This window comes from Lepidothrix coronata, unplaced genomic scaffold (genome assembly GCF_001604755.1).
Source record: "Lepidothrix coronata isolate B3197 unplaced genomic scaffold, Lepidothrix_coronata-1.0 Scaffold144, whole genome shotgun sequence".
NCBI classification, from domain to species: Eukaryota; Metazoa; Chordata; class Aves; order Passeriformes; family Pipridae; genus Lepidothrix; species Lepidothrix coronata.
This window is the reverse complement of record NW_016690324.1, coordinates 2,208,007-2,230,915: the sequence shown is the minus strand read 5'-3', so window position 1 is coordinate 2,230,915 and position 22,909 is coordinate 2,208,007. Positions and strand designations below refer to the sequence as shown.

At 41.4% G+C, this 22,909-nt stretch overlaps 1 protein-coding gene across 2 annotated transcripts in view; it reads left to right on the top strand.

Annotated features, from left to right (window-relative positions):
• The first annotated feature begins 808 nt into the window (after positions 1-808).
• SPOCK1 (sparc/osteonectin, cwcv and kazal-like domains proteoglycan (testican) 1) overlaps positions 809-22,909 on the top strand; it is a 275,034-nt gene continuing 252,933 nt past the window's right edge. For both annotated transcript variants that reach the window (XM_017827978.1, XM_017827976.1), the window contains exons 1-2: positions 809-942; positions 1,295-1,462. In XM_017827978.1, the coding sequence (XP_017683467.1) occupies positions 1,295-1,462 (168 nt within the window). In that variant the 5' untranslated portion in view covers positions 809-942. The remainder of the gene's footprint in view (positions 943-1,294; positions 1,463-22,909) is intronic.

Genomic DNA, 22,909 nt, shown 5'->3' with positions numbered 1-22,909 from the left:
TGTTACAAGACGCGTGTGCCCACTGTGCCTGAGATGTTACATTTTATAATACCATCCGTCCGATCCCAAGTGCGTCCACCCTGTAGCCTTTGCTCAGGTTCGCCCCGGGCCCACCCCCTTAGAATTGGATCTGGGGACTTCATCATTCTCATCATCCTCAGAGCACAAAGGGTACATGGTCACCTAGTTCTTGACTCTGTTCTGTTGTTCAGGCCAAGATATGAGTGTTCCCCAAACAGCATAGGCCTTGCCTTGACAAGAGACTAAACATTTCTGCTGAATTCAGGGGTGGGATTGGTATGGGGTACATGGAATGGGGTAGGAGGGTTGAGGAATGCGTAAACTAAAGGGTGCTAAAGGGTGAGGAATACAATATTGCTGCTTCTAAAATCTACTTCTACTATAATTACATATAAAGCTTATAAAATTAGCAAAGTCAAAAAACTGAAAGGGTCTTAAGGCATCACTCTCATTCCCTCATCCCCTCACTCCCTCATCCCCTCACTCTCTCATCCCCCCATCCCCTCATCCCTCATTCCCTCATCCCCTCATCCCTCACTCCCCTCATCCCTCACTCCCTCATCCCTCACTCCCGCTCTCCAGCCCGTCCCCCCCCGGCCCCTCCCCGGGCTGCCCGGCCCCGCTCGGCCGGCAGGGGGCGCCAGAGCCCGGCCGCGCCCGCCCCGCGCGCACCCGCACGCGCGGACCCGGCGGGAGGCGGCGGCGAGGGGAGAGAGAGCGGGGACAGGGAGAGGGGACAGGGAGAGGGGACAGCGGGGACACAGAGCGGGGACAGCGGGGACACAGAGCGGGGACAGCGGGGACAGCGGCTCCGGGACCGCCGCCGAGCAGCGGCACCGCACAGCGGAGCGGCGGCAGCGGGAGGAAGAGCCGAAGGAGCAGCAGCGGTGCCGGGAGCCCCGGCCGGCGGCGCTGCCCGAGGTAGGGGCTTCCTCTCGCCCTGGCAGCCAAACTTCGCGGAGCCAGCGCTGGCTTGGCTCGGCTGCGGCTCCGCACCACCGTGCTGGTCCCCGCCCGGCCCCAGGGACCCGGTCTATTTCTGTTTTTATTATTGTTATTATTATGGTTGTTACTGACGCTGTTCCCCGCCCCTCCGCGCTGGGCGGGCGCGGCGGGCTCTCGGCGGACGCGGCAGCTCCGCAGCCAGAAGTTGGCGAGGACCGTGGGGGGCGACTGGCCCCAACTTGGGTCCCCTCTAAACTTCCCTGCCCGGGAAGCCGCCGCCCCTCTCCGCTCCCCTCCGCTCATCCCCGCTCCTCTCCTCTCCTTGCAGATGTCGGGGGTGCTGCTGATCGCTGCCTGGTGCTTCCTGCAAGCGGAGAGCCGGCATCCTGAAATCATCACGAGTAACAGCAATCATGGCAATTTCCTGGACAACGACAAATGGCTGAGCACCGTCTCGCAGTACGATAAGGACAAGTACTGGAACAAATTCAGGGATGTAAGTACTTCTCCGTTTGCCGCATGCTTCTTGTTCGTTCCGTTGCATCCTTCCTGCTGGCTTTGGGAAGCTGCGGGTAGAAGAGAGATGCAGCTTTGGGAAACCGGTTGCTGCTTGTGTGAAGGATGTTCAGAGCTGTTTGGGAGCTGGACAGGCAGTCCTGGCATCCCTGATCACCCCATCGACTGGGGCAGCTTGGGCTCTGTGTCAGTCTCACTGTGAGCTTATGGTCTTCAATTTTCCTCTGGGGAGGAACTTTGAGTGAAGTTTCTGTGCTTGATGCTTAAAGGCTGGTTAACTGGAAAAAGGATGGAATGGGGGGGGGGTGTATAAGAAAGGAATACTTACCAGTTCAAGCCACAAGGTGGTAAACAGTGAAGCTTTTTTTGCCTGCAGTTTTTATTGTCATTTCTGCTTGTGGAGATCTTCGAGGCTGGTATAGGCTTGGAGGAAGCAATGCTTTGGCTTGGGGTTTTCTTTTTCAGTCTGGAAAATAGGGGTGACTTCAAGATGTGTTATGACATTAAAATTAAATCTTGACTTCCTCTTGTTTGAATACAGTCATGGGTATTATGTCAATGATGGCAGAAAGGGAAATGCATTGTTCATGGGCAAGGTAATGTTTATGAGCTCTAGGAAAGGGAAGAGTGGAGCTGGCTGGCAGTTCTGATGGTACTACTCTGTAAGGATTTGTTTGTTTAGCAATACCTGGCCATTTATGGTATATTAACAAGTCAAACTTTGATGCTCTGCTTCTGTCTCTGTGATCTTAACACTGTATCTGACTTTTGAGGAGGAAGTAAAAGTATTAGAGTTAAATGCAATGGGGCCCTGCCTTGCTTATGCTCTCTACATTCTGCTGTGGTTGTGGTCATCTCTGTGTCTTAGAAATGCTGCTCTGAATCTCAGTGTAACAAAGTATGGCCTTAGCAATGGTATCCACAGCTCTCTCGGGGTGTGTATTCCTGTGGAGTCCCTGTGATGACACATCCACCTCCTGGGACTGTGGAGTACTCCTGTAATAGGTGCCTGGAAAAGGGGATTCTACAGTTAATGTGTATGCCTGCATTTTTACCATACTCCAAGGGAATCTTTGCCAATATCTGGTTTAGTCTCCTGGGGAACTCAGGTTAAGGATTTCACTTGGTAATTTCTGAATCCAACTTGATGTGAGAATTCGGCAGCATTTGAAAGTGATAAATGGAATGAAGGACTGAAAAATTAATCTGGAAACACTTTTAACTAGAGACAGATTTATGGCAGGGGACATCTTTCAACAGTCTCCTTCCAAATGGAGGCCTTGTATTAATCCCACAGCTTAAAGTTTTTAACTATTTTTATGTAATTTTTACGTTTTCTGCTTCCCTCTTTATGTTACTTTTACATTTTCTGCTTCCCTCTTCCTTTTTTTTTAAACCTGGAGTCCTTGAAACTTCTCATCCCCTTTCAGAGAAATTATTCTTCTTTCTCTGGAAGATGTTTACAAAGAATATCTCATGTTAGGGTGTCACAACTGAGAATGCTTTTCTAGACTTTCTGAAAATGTTAAAAACCTGCATAAAGCCCCAAAACTGTCTTTTATAGGAGGAATCATTTTATGGAAAAGAAAAACCAAGCTTAACCAGTGGCCTACCAAGAAAAGGAAATAGTATAAAGTTCGTGCAAAGTTTAGCTCTCTTTCTATCCAGCTGTCTTAATGGTTTAATTTAATTGCTTCAAAACTGGAATGTTACAAATGCATATGATTATTCGTGAAACCTTTTATGGGGCAAATTAACAGAGACTACTAATCATCTCCTACTAAGCTTTTTCCAAAAAGAACATATAAAAAGCTTGCATATGTAGTTAAGCTCTTAATAATGTGTTTTCAACCAAAATGATTTACTGGCTCATAATCTTGTGTGAGAGGTTCTGTGTCCATTGGTAGAATTGCTGCCAACATAGCAGGTATGGCAGAGACAGCCCTTCTCGCATGCAGAGCTGTTGTTAGGAGAAATCTGGTCCTTGCTTTGTGCTGTGTTGGTGACAGGTTGTTAAAATATTTGTTAAAACATCTCTTAAAATGTTGGGGAGATGCACCATAACAGTATTAACTGCTGGGTGTGGAGTCGACCAGCATTTCGACCATAATTGTTGATTTGCAGGAAAATTATCTTCCCTTTTTGCCCTCCTTCCCAAGCTGTAGCTTTACACACATCGTGACTAGATGAGGTTCTTGATGTGGGCTTTGCACAGGAGGAGGGAGTAGAGAAGTGTTTCATTTCAAACCTTCTTGGCTCTGACACTGCAGCTACTGCAGGGCAGAAGCTTCATACCTTGTAACTCAGGTTGCAGCAATCACCATAATTACCTTCAGTTGCTTTCTGAATTTCCTCACATTACATAAATATATTTACACGAATATTGACATAACTGTGCCCTTCTGCACAGTGGGAGAAAAACTGAAGGTGTGGGGCTAAGATTTGATGGGTTTGGGTGTGGCCACTTTGAACTCTTGTGTGTCAGCACAAACATCTGCACACACAGATGTGCACATACATCTGGCATAATGTTGCAGGAGTGGGTAGGGTTTTCTTACAGGTGATATGTAATGGAATATAAAATTTTAAATTGAATTTCTCTCAACTTTTTCAGTTATTCTTGTTAAAATCAATTGGTAGGTCAGCCTTATTGAGCTGTGGGCCAATATGACCTGATTTGAGAGGACAGCTATTGATTAATTTTTTTACTATCACCCATATTTCTTTTGGGCAAAGGCAGCCTGGTACTTGCACTTATTGGCCCAGAAGTCATTATAGTCTGTGAAAAGAGAGCACAGAAATCCCCCCTCAGTCTGCAGTAGAGCCACATAATCAGGCTAAATTTCTAAATCTGACTGAGTTTAACAGTGTGAAATGCAGACCTGTCATCATTTCCCAAAGGCCTCAAGGGATCTGTTTAAAACAATACTTTACAATACAATCTTTTCACGCGATTTGAACACAATTTGCTGATTTTTTCAAGTCCTCCATTTTTAAAAACCAGCAGAGCTTATAATAAATAGTAAGACCCATGTGACTGATCTGTTGTGAAACACTTGCTGTTGAAAATCTTGTATATTGTACATCTGCCCAGCATCACTAATGGTGTCATGTCTGTTGTATTAATAAGCTTTCAGTGCAATCTAAACCTGATATTCCAGCCTGTCTTCCACCCCTTTTTGCTGGTCTGCCATGGACTTTCTATGTGGCAAATGACAAAATCTTAGCTCTGTCTTAAGTTCCATTTTATAGCTGGGGATAATAGTATTTGTCTTCCTCACAACTGCGTGTTGAAGCTGTAAATAAGAAAGGACAGAGCTCAGGATCTGTGGTAATATGAAATTCATTATACACCTAATCCATATATTGAATGTGACTTGGTCCATATTTAAGTTACTGACTAGTAAGTTTTTAAAAGTAAAAACTAAATCAATGGAATTATTACTAGAGAAAGACAAAAAATTAAGCTAAGGACAGTCTCCAGGGAGGACCTGCAGCTATTTCCCTTGTGCAGATTTGAGGCTTGGAAAAACAGACATGAGAGAGATGAAAGTCAAATTAGACCTTTTGATATGAGGAACCTAAATATGGAGGCCTCAATCTTTGGATCAAATCTGTTGGGAGGGATCTTTTGGCTTGAGAGGAACCAAAGAAGTAAAACCTTCAGAGCAGATTTGGCAGCTGAATGTGGAGTGAATTTTTATGAGTCTTAGAAACATTTATTTTTATGCAAATAGCCACACATGTTATTGTAACACTGCAGCATGTCATGTTCATAAAGTCTTGGCACAGAATAAGTGTCCTTTTAGTGTTAGATCTGCCTTTAATCAAAATTATATGAACAGACTAATTCTATTACTTCTGCTTGGACTTATGTCTATTACATTATTAATGCTTACATATAAAAAAGGTAATAAGTTCAACTAGCCACGGATTAAACTGCAAAAGGGAAGAAAAAAGTAAAATGAACTAAGAGGATCCAGTATAAACCATACAAGGAATTTCCATGAAGTTGAAAGCTTGGCATGAACTGTGGTTTCAGTGCCTGTTTATGCATGGCAGGCTGCCAGCCCACGTTCTGAGCATTAACTAAGCTGTTTCTCAAAATTTTATTGCTTACAGAGTTTCAGTTCAGGCTATCATGTTAAAACCCCCTGCATTTTTATGCCTGGAGATGCTTTGAGGCTGTGCCTGCCTAAGAAGCAAGGCATGAAATGTCAGCATCTGTGTGTAAACGTTGCTCACACTTGCTGGCTAAATAGTTATATATATTTATATATAACTGCTCGTGCTGATGGTGGTTATAAGTAGATTAGATGTTAGATTTCCCAGATTGGTCAGAGACTACCATCCCCTCCAATTTTGTTAGTTATTAACATACATCCCCTTTCTGAGCCTGCAAATTCCTCCTCACACCTGATCAGAGGTGACAAAGCAAACACAGGATTAGGAACTGGGGGATTTTATTTTGTTCCAGCTTTGCCACTGATGAGTTTTTGTCCTTTGGGTTGGCTCTTCACACTTCTTCCCCCTTGTTGGCACTTACCTTTCTCTGATTTGTTTAGCCCCAAATTAGAAGTGTGGTAGTGAAACTTGATAGCAGGGAGTTGGAAAACATGACCAGTGCTGAGGAGGGCTGGAATACCAAGCAGGCAGAACTGGAAGACCTTGGGAACTCAAGTAATAGAAATGAAATGAAATTTAAAAGTACAAAGTGGAAGGTCATGGAATTGGGAGCTAACACAAATTTATTCTGGGTCCCGGCAGCTCAGCTTGAAATGGATGAGAGGGAAAACCTGTGTACTTCCATTGATTTGCAGAGTTATCTAAGTTACAAAAGTAATGTTACTCTGAGGAGAGCAAATATATTCTAGGGAGGCAGAAAATGAAAGATTTCTGGTTCTGTTGATGAAATAAAAATGTACAATGTGTAGGAGCGAATACTTAATTATGAATATTGTGAGCACTTCTGATCAGTTAAATTCAAGAAAGACAAATTTTTGTGGAGTTGGTGATCCAAAAGCCTTCCAGCTTCATAGGAAAAAAAGAACCTGTTTTAAAACAATATGGTCTATTAGTTTACCCCACACAAGGTAATTGTGTAAGAGCAGATCTGCTTCAGAGTATTTACAGAAAAAAGGGCAGCAAAACCTGCATTGAGTGAAGTTGAGATAAAAAGCCAAGTAGATAATTGGTGACAAAAATAACCTCATTGCTGACTTTAGGGATAAGGTTATTACTCCACCCACAGGTATGTTTTAAAAGTTATCTTAATGAGCACTTCATTTTCAATATGTAGCTTGTATGTTAACAAAAAATATTATGCTGTAGTAGACTGTAATAAAAGAACCTGGATTTGGGGGATCTAAAGGCCTTGGATTTTTATGTCACGTGTCCTGAGGTTTAAAGCCCCTCACTGGAGGTTGTCTTGCTCCCTGTCCATACGTGGGGTGGAACCTGATTTGTGACACCCAAGTATTCCCTCCTCCTTTGGGGGTTTTGAGCTGCCAGGTCATTTCTGTAGCCTGGGTTCTTTCTGCTGCCCCTTCTCTGGCAGATCCACCCTTCAGTGGCATCTCACTGCCAAGGGCTTCTCCAATTTGAATTTATCCCCAGTCCACCAGAAGGGGAAGCTACTTATTTTGAAATTTCACTTTCTTTTTTCTACTTTCTATTTAGATCTAGAGGCAGAATGAAGCATTTTTCTGCCAGCAGTCTATTAGCAGAACATCACTTTTTCTACTTTCTTCACCTAAAATGCAGGCACAAGTTTTCCTGTGATGCAGTTGTTGGTCCATCCAATCCATTTATCCCTGGAGAAACCATTCAGGCCCTGCTAATTATCTGTAGTCCTGAGGAAGGTGACAGTACACTTGGAGAAAAGCTGCTGGCTAAATCATGGCTGTACCAGTGAGGGAAGTGTCTGGGTTATGTGACAGGACACAGGCACCTCAGGCTGCCTTCCCTGGAGATTTTCATTCCAAGCCCACCTTGAGCTTTAATTGAAGGTGAACACTGGATGTGTGTGTTATTCCCGTGGATCTGAAGTACAACAGAGTCAAAATGTGATTTATAAGTCTATCTTAGACATAGGTTCTCTTCCAGCAATTCTTACTCAACAGGGGGACAGGACTGGAATATAAATGTGATCAAAAAATACAGCTGAGAGGTACTTGCATGAAATTTAAAAGAACAGCAACACATGAGACTGAGTCTGTGCAAATGTAGTGCATAATCAGCTTCTTACAAACAGGAGAGATATGCTTACTAAAAAACCCCTTCTCAAATTTGACACTTGCTTCCTGCAGTGGAAAAGGGGGGAAATAATGGCATTTATGTCAGAATAATTAACTTGGAAGGTACGGAGAGCCAGCTTTTTGTAATTAACTGACACTTACTCAGCTTCCCTTGGAATTACCTAAGACTCTAAAGTTAAGTAGGTCAGTGCCAAACTAGGGTGTGAGTTTCTGGATGATATGTTTCAAATGATAACTTTAATAGTTTGCTCACTTACAGAAGTGTTCTGCAGACTGCACTCACAAACCATATCCCTGCCATGAAATTCTGTGGATTCAAAGTTTTCACTAAGATGTTTTATGTATTTTTAGAGTAACCATTCTTGTATTCTACTGCTTGTCCCTGGCCTGTCCCCCCCAGCAGGATTTTTTTTTCTCTAGGGGTTTGTTTTAATCCAAATTTAAATTGTAATTTTGTCAGATTCATGGGAAATTCGCTGTCATAAAAGGAAAAAACCCACAAATGAGCCACACATCACATCAAACCATGTCAGTGTAATATAAAATGGAATTGAAAGTCGTCCTAGGAGGCTGAGTTCTGATGTCTGGTGGTGTAACAGCTGTTCTCAGGCTCAGGTATCCATGGGCAAAGGGTACCAGTTTTATTTCAGGTAAATTGTCCAGGATTAGGGTGGAGAAAATCAGGTTCATTATTCTCAAGGGCCAAAAGTTTAAGTTAAAGCCTAGTTATGACACCTCATTTTGATCATCAGGGAGATTATTGCCTTTTTGTTTTGTTTTTTTGTTCTCAAATATTTTAACTGTTTACTTTATATGAATGATTTTAACCACAAGGCTAGAGGTGTGTAATTCCAGCATCTTTATCAATTTTTTGAGGATAAAATCCCTGATTGTCTGGGGTGGAACAGCTGAGCTGCTTTTTACAACAGGTGGGACTTCATGAGGAAAACGAAGCTCAAATATTGCATCTAGGATATGAAAACTTTTTTCTTTAAGATAACATCTGTTTATTCAAAGACTGTTTGATTATTTCTTTCCTTGTGTAACCAAAAATGAGATTTACCCAAAGGAGCTGGGGCGAAATCTTGGTTTTGTTGAAGCTCATGACCAAATTCTCACAGACTTTAGTGAGACCTGAATTTGATTCTTGTGTTCCTCATCTTCCTGTTCTCTTAGACAAAGAACATCTGTACATGAGAGACCAGTTGGATTAAACAGTTCTCTTTGGCTTTTGAAGGACACTGTGGAATTGGAAAACACTGAAAGATCAGCTGTCTGGCCAGCATAAATAGAAGAAGCTCCCTTGAAGTCCCTGGAGGAATCAAACTATCTGAAAATCAAACACCCACAGTCTACAAAGTATACATTTTATCATTTCCAACCCAAAAAAAAAAAAAGAAAGTGGAGTTGAAACAGAGCACAGTTAAGGTGATGCTGCTGCCTCCAGTGTGATTTTCTGTACTTCCAACACTTCACTCTTCCAGCTTTAAGTAGGGCTTTTTTGCTGCTAAGTTACCAAGTCTCAGCTCAAGTGTAGTCTGAGATCAGGTGGATAACTCCAGCACTTGGCACTGGGGGATTTGCTGTTGCAGGTTGGCAGCTGAAAATTGAATTACAGATTTGGACTGAACATCTAATGTCTAATGAGTTTCAAGGCTAAGATATGATTCAAAATTCAGTTTACAGATAAATTGCTAAGCTGCTGAATAGAGGCTTTGGCAGGGAGTAGATTGGTCTTTATCTGTCACTTCTATGGCTTGGTTTGTAATCCAGGGTAACAGAAAATCATTCTCATTAAATAGGTACACGGGGGCATCAATTAATTCTGCGATCTTCGCTGTCCTCTTAATGAACTTTGTGTCATAAATTCACTTCACTGATTGCTTTCTCCCGGGTAGATAGAAAAATACTTTATTAAAAATTACTCTTAGAGTAACTATATTCAGATTGGTTTTTGAAAAAGGTTTCAATATATCATGGCTTTGAGCTGAGTTCTGGCTAACACTGGGATTGATAGAGGCAGTGATACTTGTCTGTCTGTGCTTTGAAATTGTCTAATCAGGAAATTCAGCTGTGTATACAGTTTCATTTGAAATTGCACAGCATAATTTTTATGTGGTTTTTTAGCTTGGAGATTTGTCTTCATCCTTCCTTGCCTGTGTTCCATTATCTGTTCAGAAATTTATTTCAGCACTGTCTCCTAGTGTTTGTATATTGTCCTTTTTGACTTTCTCTTCAAGTTGTAGCAGTTAGAGAACTTGAACCTGAACAAAAGATTGAGGTAGAAAGGTAGAGGCAGCTGCAATCACTGGAACAGAGGGGGGGATGCTTAAATTTTAGTGAATAGTGTAGGAGAGAGGCTGAAAATTATAATTGCAGGGTTAAGAAGAAATGAAGCTGAATTGTTTCTTCAAGGGAGTGGAAAACGTTTTTAGAATAGTGTTTCTGTGTGTACAGAAACATTGATGTTTCATTTCAAGATGTTGAGGTTCTTGGTAGAATCTAATTGCAACTGGTAAATATTAATAAAAATCAGTTTTAGAGAGTTCAGAACTGCCTGGCTACTGACACCAGGGCAGTGGGTTTGATCCCTGGGTGGGTCGTTCACTTGAGAGTTGGACTCGATGATCCTCGTGGGTCCCTTCCAGCTCCAAATATGTGATTCTGATGCTGAGATTTCTTGGTGGAAAACCAGATATGTTATGATGGAGATGAGGGGTCCGGCCGTGCCTTCCCGGAGCTGTCCGGGGATGGAGATGAGGGGTCTGGCCGTGCCTTCCCGGAGCTGTCCAGGGATGGAGATGAGGGGTCTGGCCGTGCCTTCCCGGAGCTGTCCAGTCCTGGATCCACTCGGGGATCCAGCCGTGCCCTGCCGGGAGCTGTCCGGTGCTGAATCCACTCGGGGATCCAGCCGTGCCTGTCAGGAGCTGTCCGGTGCTGAATCCACTCGGGGATCCAGCCGTGCCTGTCAGGAGCTGTCCGGTGCTGATCCCGGCGTGCTCAGGGAGGTATATCTACCTTAGACAGATGTGGGAGCAGAGGATAGAGCGAGTTCAGAGTTATCCATCAAGCCAATGGCAGATCTAACACCCAAATTGATATCATATGTCCCAGGACAGTTCTCCTCTGTGCTGGGATCCAGACAAGGCTGAACAAGTGTGTTCTTCCCATGGATATATGTTTCCATGTCTGGCAGCAGTGTTATTGGCTCAGATTCATTTCCTGTGGGATAATATTAACTTCACTCAAGGTATATAGGGGATAAATTTTATTCATTTTCCTAAATGAAGTCAGGAAATCCTTTTTGTGCTGGCTATGCTATTTATTATTTATTTGATGCTATGTAAAGATTTTCTAGTTTGATATCATGTTGGAAGGGGACTAGGTATTTCCTGTTAAAACAGAGATATTAGGCAAAGCAGGTTCCCTGTATCTGCTTTATTTTTAAGTTAAACTACATCTAGTGAAACTTATGACTCTTAGGGTTTTTAAATCCACTAATCACTTTAAAACTTGTTTCATATGTCTAAAAAAGAAATTGTTTCACATAAAAGAATGCCAGAGTGCTGCATTCAGCAGGGATATCTGTAAGCATGGGATAATTATTGGTTTAAATACAGAACTGGCTGCCTTATTCCTTAAACATAACCATGAATCTCCACATTATGGTTCACTCAGGACAGCAGCATCCAAAAGGAAATCCTGCCACATTTAATTAGAATAAATATAAACTGGAAAAATACTGCATTCTGTCAGCTGTGTGCAGAACTGCAGTTGTGCAGCATGAGGGAAACTGGTAAACCAGATGTCTTTGCTCATAATGAAGTAGAGGGTGATTCAGATCAGTGGCCCTGGATTTATTAGTCTCTCCATGCTTATATAACAAAGTTAAGTTGGATATAACAGGACACTTAAGGGTTTATTTTCACTGGAATATGAGGCAAGATGGACTGAAATGATGATCCTTCCGTGACACAGATATCTATTTTTATATCTAGTCTCCTTTTTATAAAGCCTTTGCTCTTCTCATGAAGAAGTGCTTTCTGTCTTATCTGAATAAATGTTAAAATGCCTGGCAAAGCAAAGATTTGAGGAGTTGTAATGAACTTCTTATAACCTGAGATGAAAGGTAATCCTTTTCCCCTGGAAGTAGTGCTCTTGGAGATTGTGAGCCAGCATTTCCCATCCAGGTGCAATGCAGTGCCCTGTAAAAGAGAAAAGAAGACTGAACACAAGTGCAAGAAACTTTAATGGATATAGAGCAACAATTTCTGAGCACCCATGAAAAGCTAATATAAACAATTTTAGAACCATATTAAAATATATTGAAGCTTCCATTTGTAAAGCAACATATGGCATCACAAATAGACCTATCCCTGTATATAAAGGGAAAAAAAAAATCCAAACCACTTCTTATGGGCCATATTTTGCTATCAGTATTTTTTTTTAAGTAACTACACAAACTCAGCATTAGTTTCTGTTGGGGTACTTCCATCCACATTTCAGTGGCAGAATCTGGCCCTAGGGAATCAAGAATAAGCAATATTCCATCACAGCAGGGCAGTACAAGCACAGACAGATGTGGCTTGTGCTGCAGTTTCCATTAGCAAAGAAAGAAGCTGCAAACAGGAAGCAATTTTGAAACCTGCCCCATCATGGCAAAAGCATTACTGATATATCAGGAATGGTGCAGCTGGTGTGTTCCATCCAGAATGATGCAAGGTTGTCTATAAAATTTGAACTCACTAAGGAGATATGTGAATATAAAATCAGATACTGAGATCAAGCCTTAGGGCATGGCTGATTTTAAAGCTGAAGCTCCCCTGAAATTAGGAGTTACTGAAAGAGCAGTGAGAGAATAAACGTGTTTTCTTCAGTTTTTCTTTAAAAGGAGAAACTATAGGTGCAAGGAAATAAAACACAAAACAAAAAACCTGATGCCAAAAACCACTTAAAAGCCCCAATCTGTGTCATAGGCAAATGACTGCTGCATAATTTAGTGGATGCAGATAGAGGAGTCGTGGCTGAAATGGAGACATGCTCCATTATGTAAGAAATCATGGCTGAAACAATCTTTTCTGAGGCCCAGCAGCTTCTCCTCGTGGAAAATGCCCGGCAGAAAGAGGAAATTAAGAATGTGATGTGTGTTTGTGTGTGTAGGAATCTAGGTAAGGAATCTATAAATACAGAATGGGAAGGAGGCAGACAAGGAAAACTGTGTTCCACTCAGTTAGAGAGGGCTCCAAAATTCCAGGCTGATGATGGTGTTAAGGTCAGGGGGAGAGGAGAACAGGAAGGGATTTAGTGAGGATACAACTGAAAATGAGTTGTGTGCTGAGCAGGACCTGGCTGACCCCGACCTGGGCAGGAGCAGCTCTTGTGAGCAAAGCTCCTGGTGAGCCCCCTTCAGATGTGTGAGTGACTCTGGGCACAGCTGTAAAGCTTGTCTTGCTGAGTGTACACAACCCATTTTGGACTCTAAGCCATCACCACTGGCTTGTTGCCAGCTGAGGAGCTCTAAACATGGGCACTTCTGTGGTCTTTCTGCTGTGGGACTCGTGTGTTGTGTGCTGGGTGGGGGTGGTGTCGCTTTTAATGTGAGATAAACCACAGAGATGCTCTGTAGAAAGAATACAGGCACTTTAATCACTTTTTTCCCCTGCAATGTAGTTGGGGATATCTGTAGCATTCATAATTAGCAGAGGAACAGATGGCTAAAGCTTGGTTTAAAACAGAGAATCCACGGAGTGATCGTGAGCTGCTGCAAGCTTATTTGGGAAGGAGTTTGCTCTGTGCTCTAACACAGTGGTGCAGCAGTAAAGTAGGAAAAGGATTTATAACAGTTGGTGTAATTTAGTGTGTAGGACATATATAAAGCATGGAAATCATCCAAACTTACAAAACATCTCCTTGATGCTCATGTCTTGTGCTGCACAAGGAGGAATTTCAACATTTACTGTCCTGCACAGCTGAAACCTCTTATGTGTGGTTTCATATCTAGGGGCAATGTAGCAAAATATCCATGAGATTTCCCTGTTCCCTCGTCCTGTTTCTGCACAGAAGGGAACAATTCAGTTCTCTGCTCAAACTGCAGTAAGTAAAACAAAAAAAAAGAACAAACCAACAAACCAAACCAAAAAAACCTCTCTATGTATTTTGCTTGTGTGCTTCCAACGTTACCATTGTGCTACAATTTTTCAAAGCTGGAAAACATGAGAGGATTTTGTCAGCATTTCACCAGGACACTTGTTTCACACAGAAAGCCAGAGGGCAAAACAAGAGTGGTTTCTTCTGCTCCATGTAATGTTTTCAGAAGGCAGCGGGAGCCCTACAGGCACAATCACTGGGATTCGGGTGGGGTAATGTTCAGAGTGATGAGATCTGGGATGCAAAGGCTGATTGATTAGTTGGTGATTCCATGTTCCAAATTCAAAACTTACAAATATTTCATTCTAAGGAGCAAAGAGCAAGGAGAAGGTTGCTGAAGAGAAAAATAAGCTGAATATGTTTTTCATTGATAAAGTAGAAATATGGTGTTGTCTGTCCCAGATGAGCTGAATGGATTATTGCAACCATCCAATCTGGTCAAGATCACATTTTCTTTTTTTTCTCTTATCTTTTCTTAAAAAAAAGATTAATGGTCCCATGTTGAGATGTTTAGCTCTGGGAGATGACCTGTATTTACCTTCAAGTCAGAGTGAATTGGATATTCTCTTTCTCTGTGAAACTGTATCACTTTCTCCCTGCAGACTCTGTGGATGCAGACATAAAATATTTCTGTGGAAACAGTGGTACCATTCCTTCTATGTATGTAATATTTTGCAGGATATCTGTAATAGCCAGTGAAATGGTCTTTGATAGCTCCTATTTTTCTCCAAATGCTGAACTATAAATTTAAATATATTGTGAACTATGTTTTCTTTTTGCATCGTGAACTCCCTGTATCTCCTCACAGTAAGGAATTCACGGGATAAACCTGTAGGTTTGTGCTTGCCTAAACATTTCTAAATTTTTCATTTTCAATTTTCATGTAAAACTGAGTCAAAATTTTTCCAGTATGGAAAAGTTAATTTTCCAACTGCACCAGCTTCTGCATTGACAAGATTAAATGAATTGTTAGTGTTTTACTCAGTTCAGTTGATGGGGAATTTTTTAATTCTTGAATGTATTTAGGTTGTAAACTTCTTGGGATGGAAACACTTCTCTGTGTTGCTCATGCAGAAGCCAGTCCAGTGAGGGCTGTCATTGTGCAAGGGCTGCTCACCAATACAAATCTTAGAGTACAAATAGTTAATCTTTATCACCAATTAATGTTGTCAGTAGGACAATTAAATTAAAGCAACTGTGTCACTGTGGGGTTTGACTTTTTCTGGGTCCCTTTCCTCCTGCAGACCTCATAAATGGTTCAGAAATAGCCTTCTCTAAGCCAGTCGACTGGGTTAGAAATTTTCAATTTAGTATCACATGAGGTATTTTCAGTTTAGAGATGATCAAAACAGTCACAACCATCATGTTCTTGGGCAGCACCATTCCAGCCGTCTTAGCATTCAGCTGCAAGAGCTACAAAAGCAATATAATTTCAGTTGCCCCATAACAGAACTAAGGCCAAGCCGTTTCAAGCTTGTCAGAAAGACTTCCTTCATCAAGAATTTCCAGAAATTATTTAGCTATTACAACTGCCTGAGCCTGTTTCATGAGTCATAGGAACTTTGCCCAGTAGAATTCCACTCTCTCCCTCATCTCTGAAGCTGTCAGTGAATTTTTAAGATGTCTTTTCTCGTAGTGGTTGCTGAAAACCAGATCAGTGGCTCTTGGTTGCGTGTTCACGGTTTCAGAAGATGTTTCTTAATTGCTGAAAGTGTGGAACAGATAAAATAACGTGTCACCCAGGATCTGAGGTTACTGCAGCTGTGCTGCTTCAAATTTCAACTGCCTTGAAAGGCTGAGGAATTACAGAGTGTTCCCTGTAATGACAGGGCTTCCCACTGCCTGCTGAGCTGGGAATTGTTCCTTCCAGCTTAGGCTGTAACTTGTGACTGGGCAAAAAGCTGAGGAAGAAATGAAGGCCACCTAATCCACTCTCCCAGCACTAGTGGGAGATTCTATGATCACTGGCTGGGGGTAGTTTGAGAAAGCATGGGGGATGTACCTCAGGAAGGTACAGAGTGGGAGATCTGGCTGTTGTGTTTAAAAAGATCATTAAGTGGCTCTGCTCAGCAGTAGAACATGAAAAAAATATGCTTGGTGTGGGGCTGTAGAAAACCAGTGAAATCCAGTGATAGGGAGTAAACAATTATTTGTAAATTTGTAAAGTAAAAAGTTATTGTTAATGATTTGGAGGAGTGACAGGAGGGAAAATAAAAAGGAATTTCACATAGCAAATTTCCATTTGCTGCCTTGGGAGAATGAAAGTTGTGGCCCATTTTTGTTCCAAAACACTGTTTATCGGGTGAATTCCTGATTTGGGGGAACTGCTGCCTTCCTGAGCTTTCTAACAAAGTCAATGCCTTGTTAAGTCAAAGCATGGAAGATCTGCACCCTGCTGTGGTCAAACAGCTCTTTCTCCTCCCACCTCCTTTACAAACCATTTCTGAGCACTACAAATCCCTTTTCCTGGGCTTGTACACAGGGACCACATGGGTAGGGGACAGTAAGTGACCTTCTTTATATTCCTGCATAGAACACAGCACCTACCTGGCCTTTCATCCATGTCTTCCAGTTCCTTGTAAATCTGGCACTGATTTCAATTCTGTGCTTAGTTAAGGGCACTTCTTTTATGTTTTGCTTTCCCATGAACACAGTATGGAAATAGCAAAAGCTGGAGTGCTATGGGAATAGCTGCTCCTTCATTCCAGCCTCATCATTTGTGTTACATAATTGGTTTTATTTTTATTTTCAGCTTTGACTTTCTGAAAAGCAAAGCAAAATATATGGGTTTTTAATCTCTCCAGTCTTGTTTGTACCCTGCTGAGTATAAGAAAAATAAGTCTGTTTTGCAGAGATAGACCTTAGATCATGCTTCAGAATTTCAGAATAAATTCCCAAAAGTGAAGCAGTAGGAGCTGTCACTGTAATTTGGATCATAAAAGCAATAAGGAAATGCCAGACCAAAAGTACGGCCTGTGTCACCCAACAAAACCAACAAACGAAATGGCAAACTACCAGCCAGTGTTAAAAGAATATCCAACTGACACTGCTTTTATCCCTGTGCCCCTGCCAAGGCTCCTGGATTGGTGCTGGGAGAGCACTGATAACTGGCCAGGGTAAGTGGGAAAGGCCACAAAATCCTCTGGCACTTGTGGCAATTTGATCCCAAGAGAGCACTGGGATTTCTGCACTGACTGGGATGACTGCCCTCGAAGAGGAATCCTGATGTGCTTGAGATGTGAGTGGAAAGGATCCATTGCCATTTTCTGAGTATTTTAGCACTATATATATGAAGCACTGATGTCTCTGTTGCTGAGGTTCTGAGGGTAAAAAAAACCCCTGGGGTTAAAAAACCCAACCAACCCAGACTAAAACTGTCTCTGGCAGATTGTTTGCATGAAGATGATTCACACACTTATTCACAATTATTCAAGCTATTGTCTAAGATGCAGAGCTTTATACTTAAATATAAACCTGTTTGGGTAAGTTTTACTGTTTATTCTCATTGAAAAATCTGTGGCATTTTCCACAGAAATGTTTCAGGACTCTTCATGCACATTTTATAGAGATGCCATCTCTAGAATACATTTACCTTGTTCTCTAAGAGTTTCTTTGTCATCAAAGATGTTTTCAGGAGCAGAGCAAGCAGCTTTTGTTACCTTTGTCCTTGCTATCAGCTGGAGTAGACATATTCTATGATTCTGTGATATTGTTCCAGTTTCCATTCAGAAATAACTGATATTCCATCTGCTCCTCTGCTGTACTTTGCAGTGAGCTGGGATTTGTGGGAATGCCTTACAGTGTGTTGAACTCTTCCATGGAAATAATAGACTGTGATAACAGAGGCCAAACTTTTGTGATTTCTGGAGTTCTGAATTTTAATGTGATACTAGAGCTGAAAGGAGTCTTTGAGAATGGAAAAATGGATGTTTCCTGTCTCCATTTTGAGGTGTCTAGAGAAAGTAAAAACAATTAATTGCCCTTTATTTTTCCTTCTGGTGACCAGTTTTCTGACTTTTATGCATTTTATGACCATTTTAGCCTTAAGCTGTGTCCCTGTAAACCAGATAGAATATCTTCCTGCTTCATGGAAGGTTATGTTGGTGTTTCTGAAAGGGCTGTTACTTGTATAGATTATCCTTCAGGCACTGCTCTCTCCCTTTGGAAACTCAGTACTGACATTTAAAATCCTATATTTGAAATATTCATCAACAACAGAGGGATAGGTGATGTGCTTCCTCAAAAATTTAGTTATAAAATATTTTGGTTCATGTCCTCGATAAGGAGATTTTTGTAGAATTTAAGTATCTTGGATTTTCAAAATATCTCCTTTCTGTTCTTTAAGGCTTCCTACTTTGTCTCCAGATTCCCTGGAAGCCATCTACTCTTATTTATCTCTGCAGCTGATTTTAAGTAAGACCTCAGCTCTCAAGGAAAGAAAGCCTTGTAAAGGATTTCTCATAAAAATGTTGCTAGTAAAGCATACTTAAAAATAAACTGCTTCTCTCCTTCCCTCCTTTCCAGAGTGAGCTGAGGGGACAACACCAGCTGAATCATCTGTCTGAGTCATGCAAACAGCTGTCGTTGTTTGATGTAAAGATGAACTAAAAGGCTGTCATTTGCTTGGGAATATTTTTATACTTGACTCACTTGTCCAGTGAAGGGGAGAGTTTTCCTTAGCTTTCTCTTTTTTTTGTTTTCTTTTGCCTCCACTGGGATGGAAAATCACAATGGAGCCGTGTGTCATTGCAATGGCTGCAAACTCTGCTGCTGAAAAAGCTTTGCAGAAATCTTCCCCCCCAGAGCATCTGTCAGCCTGACAGGCTGGGAGGTTTTTGCACTCGTGCACAGGCTCTGTGGGGCCCTGGGCAGGCACATCCACGTGGCCCTTCCTTCAAAATGCCTGGATTTGGGCAAACACCTTCTCCTCCCCAGCTGGGCTGCCTGAAGGAATTCACTCTTGCCTCTGGACTGTGAAAATGGTCCACACTCTCCCCCTGATGTCTAACAGCTGATCCTCAGATTCACATTGTGGTTTTGCTTTTGGTTTCCTTGCCCTTCTCCATCTCTTCTTGTTCTCTTGGTTTATCTTCCTGTGTCTCTTCTAATTAACTCTGCAACACCTTTTTTATTTTGCACTTCTCTCTCTTTTTATTTTCTTTACTCTTTCTTCATTCTATCATCTCTCGTCCATCCTCTTTCTTTTCTGCATTTTTCTGGTGTTAACCTTTCTCCCCCTCTTTTAATGGATATCTTTTATATCCTCTTCCATTGGCCAAGTCCTGTGAGTTTGCTACCAAATATTTCTAGTCAAGAACTCGTAGCAGCACGGAGCTATTTTATCCAAACTGATGATGATGTGGCCAGTCTGGTTTTCACCTTAAAACCTGGCACACTAAAAGCTGGTCTATATTCCTGCCCAGGAATTCCTGCACTCTGGGATAACAGGACTTGAAGAATGAGCCAGTGCTGCAAAATTCTGCAACCTGGGCAGAAATGTAGAGACTGCTTTAGAGTCCTAATTTCTCTAGTAGTCAGTCCAACTTATAATTGTGAGCATTTGTTTAAGCTTCCTAATCACAGCTTCCAAAAAAAAGGGAGTTTTGAAAAACTGTCTGGCTTGGAACATCAAGGAAAATCCCTACTCCCAGTTCAAGAGAGGAGAAAGGAGATGAAGATGCAGCTACTCTTTATTGCTTGTTTCTACCATAAAACTTTACTTATTTAAATGACCATTATAATTATATCTCTGAAGCAAGTAATGGTTTGAATACTTTTCTGATTTAAGGAATCTAATAACACAAATCTTCTAACATGAACTGGAAGGCTTTCCTGCCATACTCTCTTTTAAGTGTAGTGATTTTAAAATCTATTACAATAGATCTCAAAATATTAAAATAAGGGAATGGTGACATTTCTGCTTCTATAGCCTTACAGGAGCATTTCTTTATAGTCTGGAAGGTGGAATTTATGTCACTTAAGTTCTGAGGCTAAGCCCAAGCACAGCTCTCTCTACAGTGGACTGTAGGCTGCACTATCATATTTTTTAACTCATTTATCCCTAATCAACAGGACAAGGTTCTTTTCTGAGATGTATCTCTCTCCAAAGTTTGTTGGTATTTGTTTGAATGCTTCTCATGTTTTGGAACAGGTTGGATTCCCAGGGAGGTCATTTATAGATACCAGATTAGTCAGAGTTTGGATTCCTGGGAATTGATGTGTAGCCACCAGAGCAGCACAATCCTTCCAGCAAGTTTAAAGCTAAAGACATTAATTTTTCTGTTAGATGGGAGATCATTAACAAGTGTAATTTTGTCTGCCCTGAAAATAAATTGAACAGAGCCTCTTGGAACACTGCACAAAGGATAAACACTAACATCAAGCAGCTATACTCATTTAATGCAGGGAATAAAGGTATTGCATAGAGCAAGTTGCATTATGTGAAAAATCTGTTTGCAACCCAAGGTTAATGTTTCATATTAAGTGTTCACCAGTTTATAGGTGCTACAAAAATTAATTTAGTTTGCAAATGTCATGCTCTGTCTCAGGAAAACTGTAGCCAACCCATTATTATGTAAAATACCATGGAATTAAATTGTATTATTTTGATTAAGTCAATATGGTGTTAACTAATTTCTGTAGCCAGAAGTACTAAGCAGACAGCACGGGTACGGGATGTTTGATACCTTGCCTGAAGCTTCAAACAAATTGTTGTTTATAATGAAGTTGTGAAGTGTTCACCCTGATAAAGCTTTATCATGTTCAGATTGAAGATACTGTTTCAGCATATTTCAGAAATTCTTAATAACTCCCCACCAGGGCTCTCTTATCTCCTTCCTGGAAAACCATAGTTTCTGTTTATCTGATCACTCACGTGTCAAAGCAGTTTCCCTGAGAGCTTGAGAAAATTAAGTGTGAGGCAAATCACTGCCTCTTTAAGGCCATTCTTCTGGAGGATTTGCTGGAGTTGGGGCCATCCTTCCGCTTTGTGTAACCACAGGGACAAAAGTCCCTCATATTTCCACTCTCCCCAAGGGAGTTCTGTTTGTCTCCATAATTTTAATGAGTGCTTATTTTCACATTTGTGCTCAGCCCCAGTGTGACCAGCAGAGTTTCTGTAGATCCCAGGGAGCTGTTCAAGCAATCAGGCTCCTCACCCTTGGAAGTAAAAGAAACTCATAACCTTTCTTTTCTGTTGGTTTTATCAGCCAGCTGAGTACAAATTATCTTTCTATTCAATTGTCTTCTGAGAATTTTGCTGATGATTCTTGTGTGTGATAAGGCAGAGCAATCTGTGACATCAGCTGAAGTTTTATAAGCACGTTCCTTGCTGCACTCTCTTCAAATAATGTGTCTGCTTATCCATATTTGCTCCTGCCTGGTGCTTTTTTCTGATGTGAGTAAATATGAGAACTAAAAAAACTAAAAAAGCTAGCTTTGGGAAGGAGGTGAGGGGAATGCCTTCCTTTCAAAGGGCTTTAAAATAAAGAAAACTGATTATTCATAAATTCATTATGAAATCTTGTAACTGTAACAAATAGGTGAACTGTCAGTGTTGTTAGATATGTAGACATAATACTTAGAGTCCCCAAATCTGCAAATGTGTAAGTATGTGTTCAGCTTTGGAAGAGGAATGATGAGCTCAGTGGCTTGGCCTGCTTTCTCCAAACTGGGGTCTTCCACAGCCCTCTGCAGGATTTATGTTTGGTGGTGCATTTCATTAGCTGATGGTTGACTTTTGAGCCCAAATATGTAGTTGTGTGGTTGCAACTTTCAAAATCTATTTGCTTTCACTGGAAACCTATTTATTCTGTAGAAGTAATTTAATCATTCAGTCCTGATAAGGAGACTTTGGTTACAAGCAAACAGAAATGCTGTGTTTGGTGTGGTGGCCATGTGTCGATTCCATAAAGTCATAAATAGATTAACAAAAGAATGAACGTGTTTGAATCCTACAGACAGGACTGAGGATAATCTTCTGGTGACTGACTTATTCCTAAGACTTCATAAAACTGTGGAATGCTTTACCTGCCTTTGAAATGCAGGGTAAAAATGTAGCAGCTGGTCTTACACACCAGAGTTAACCCAGCCTGACCCCCTGGGCTTGGGACCTGCCACAGTCCCAGTGGGAGGCTGTAAGGCTGCAGGCAGAGCTGGAAATAAGCAGTATAAATTACTGACAATTCCCAAAGAAATGACCAAGTGTTGCAGGAGATGTGGAATGTGCCATTTCGTGTTTTACTTTGCGGGATGACAAAACGTATTTTATTTGATTTTTTTTCTGAGCTGAGCTCGCCTCCTGTTTTAGTGGGGTTGCTGCTTCTCTGTGAACCCACTTGAAGGGTTTTGATTATAGGTCCCTTTCAGAATGACAAGGTGACGGTATTTTCTTCCCCCATTTCAGTGTTGTTAAATTCTGAGTGCTGGCAGGGCTGAAAGATTAGGCACTGGGAGAGATTTGCCATTATTTTCCAGCAGTCTGGTGACATATTGGGGCTCTGAAGCTTTCACTTTAAACAAAACTAAAGTGACCTTAATGGTTGTCTCAGCTCTTATTTCGTGGTTGAACACTCCCAGAGCTGATGTGCAGCTCTCCTTCCTCTCTTGCTGATCAAAATCAAATTAAATGCTTATCCCTGGACTCGAACCTCTCCCAGTGTTTTTCAATTTTAACCCACTTATGGGTGTTAGTTATTTGTAATTTTCAAGTGTCTGACTTTTAAGGTTGAATTTGTGGTCCTACAGAAGACAGTCAATTTTACCTCTAGTGGGGTCATGTTTTCCACATTAATTTAAAGCTTCTTTCCTTCAAATGACAAGAAAATAATCCTATCAGAAGTCTATTTTTATTTAAAATGTCTGTATTTTTACTATATATAGGTATTTTACTACTTTGTAAGTCAGTAGCCTCAAGTAAAAAATAAAGAGATGTAGGCCAAAAAAAATATCATTTCAAGTCAGAACACAGAAAAGCTATTTCAAGTGGCCTTTAGAATTTGTTCACTGGCAGAATTCAGGTAATA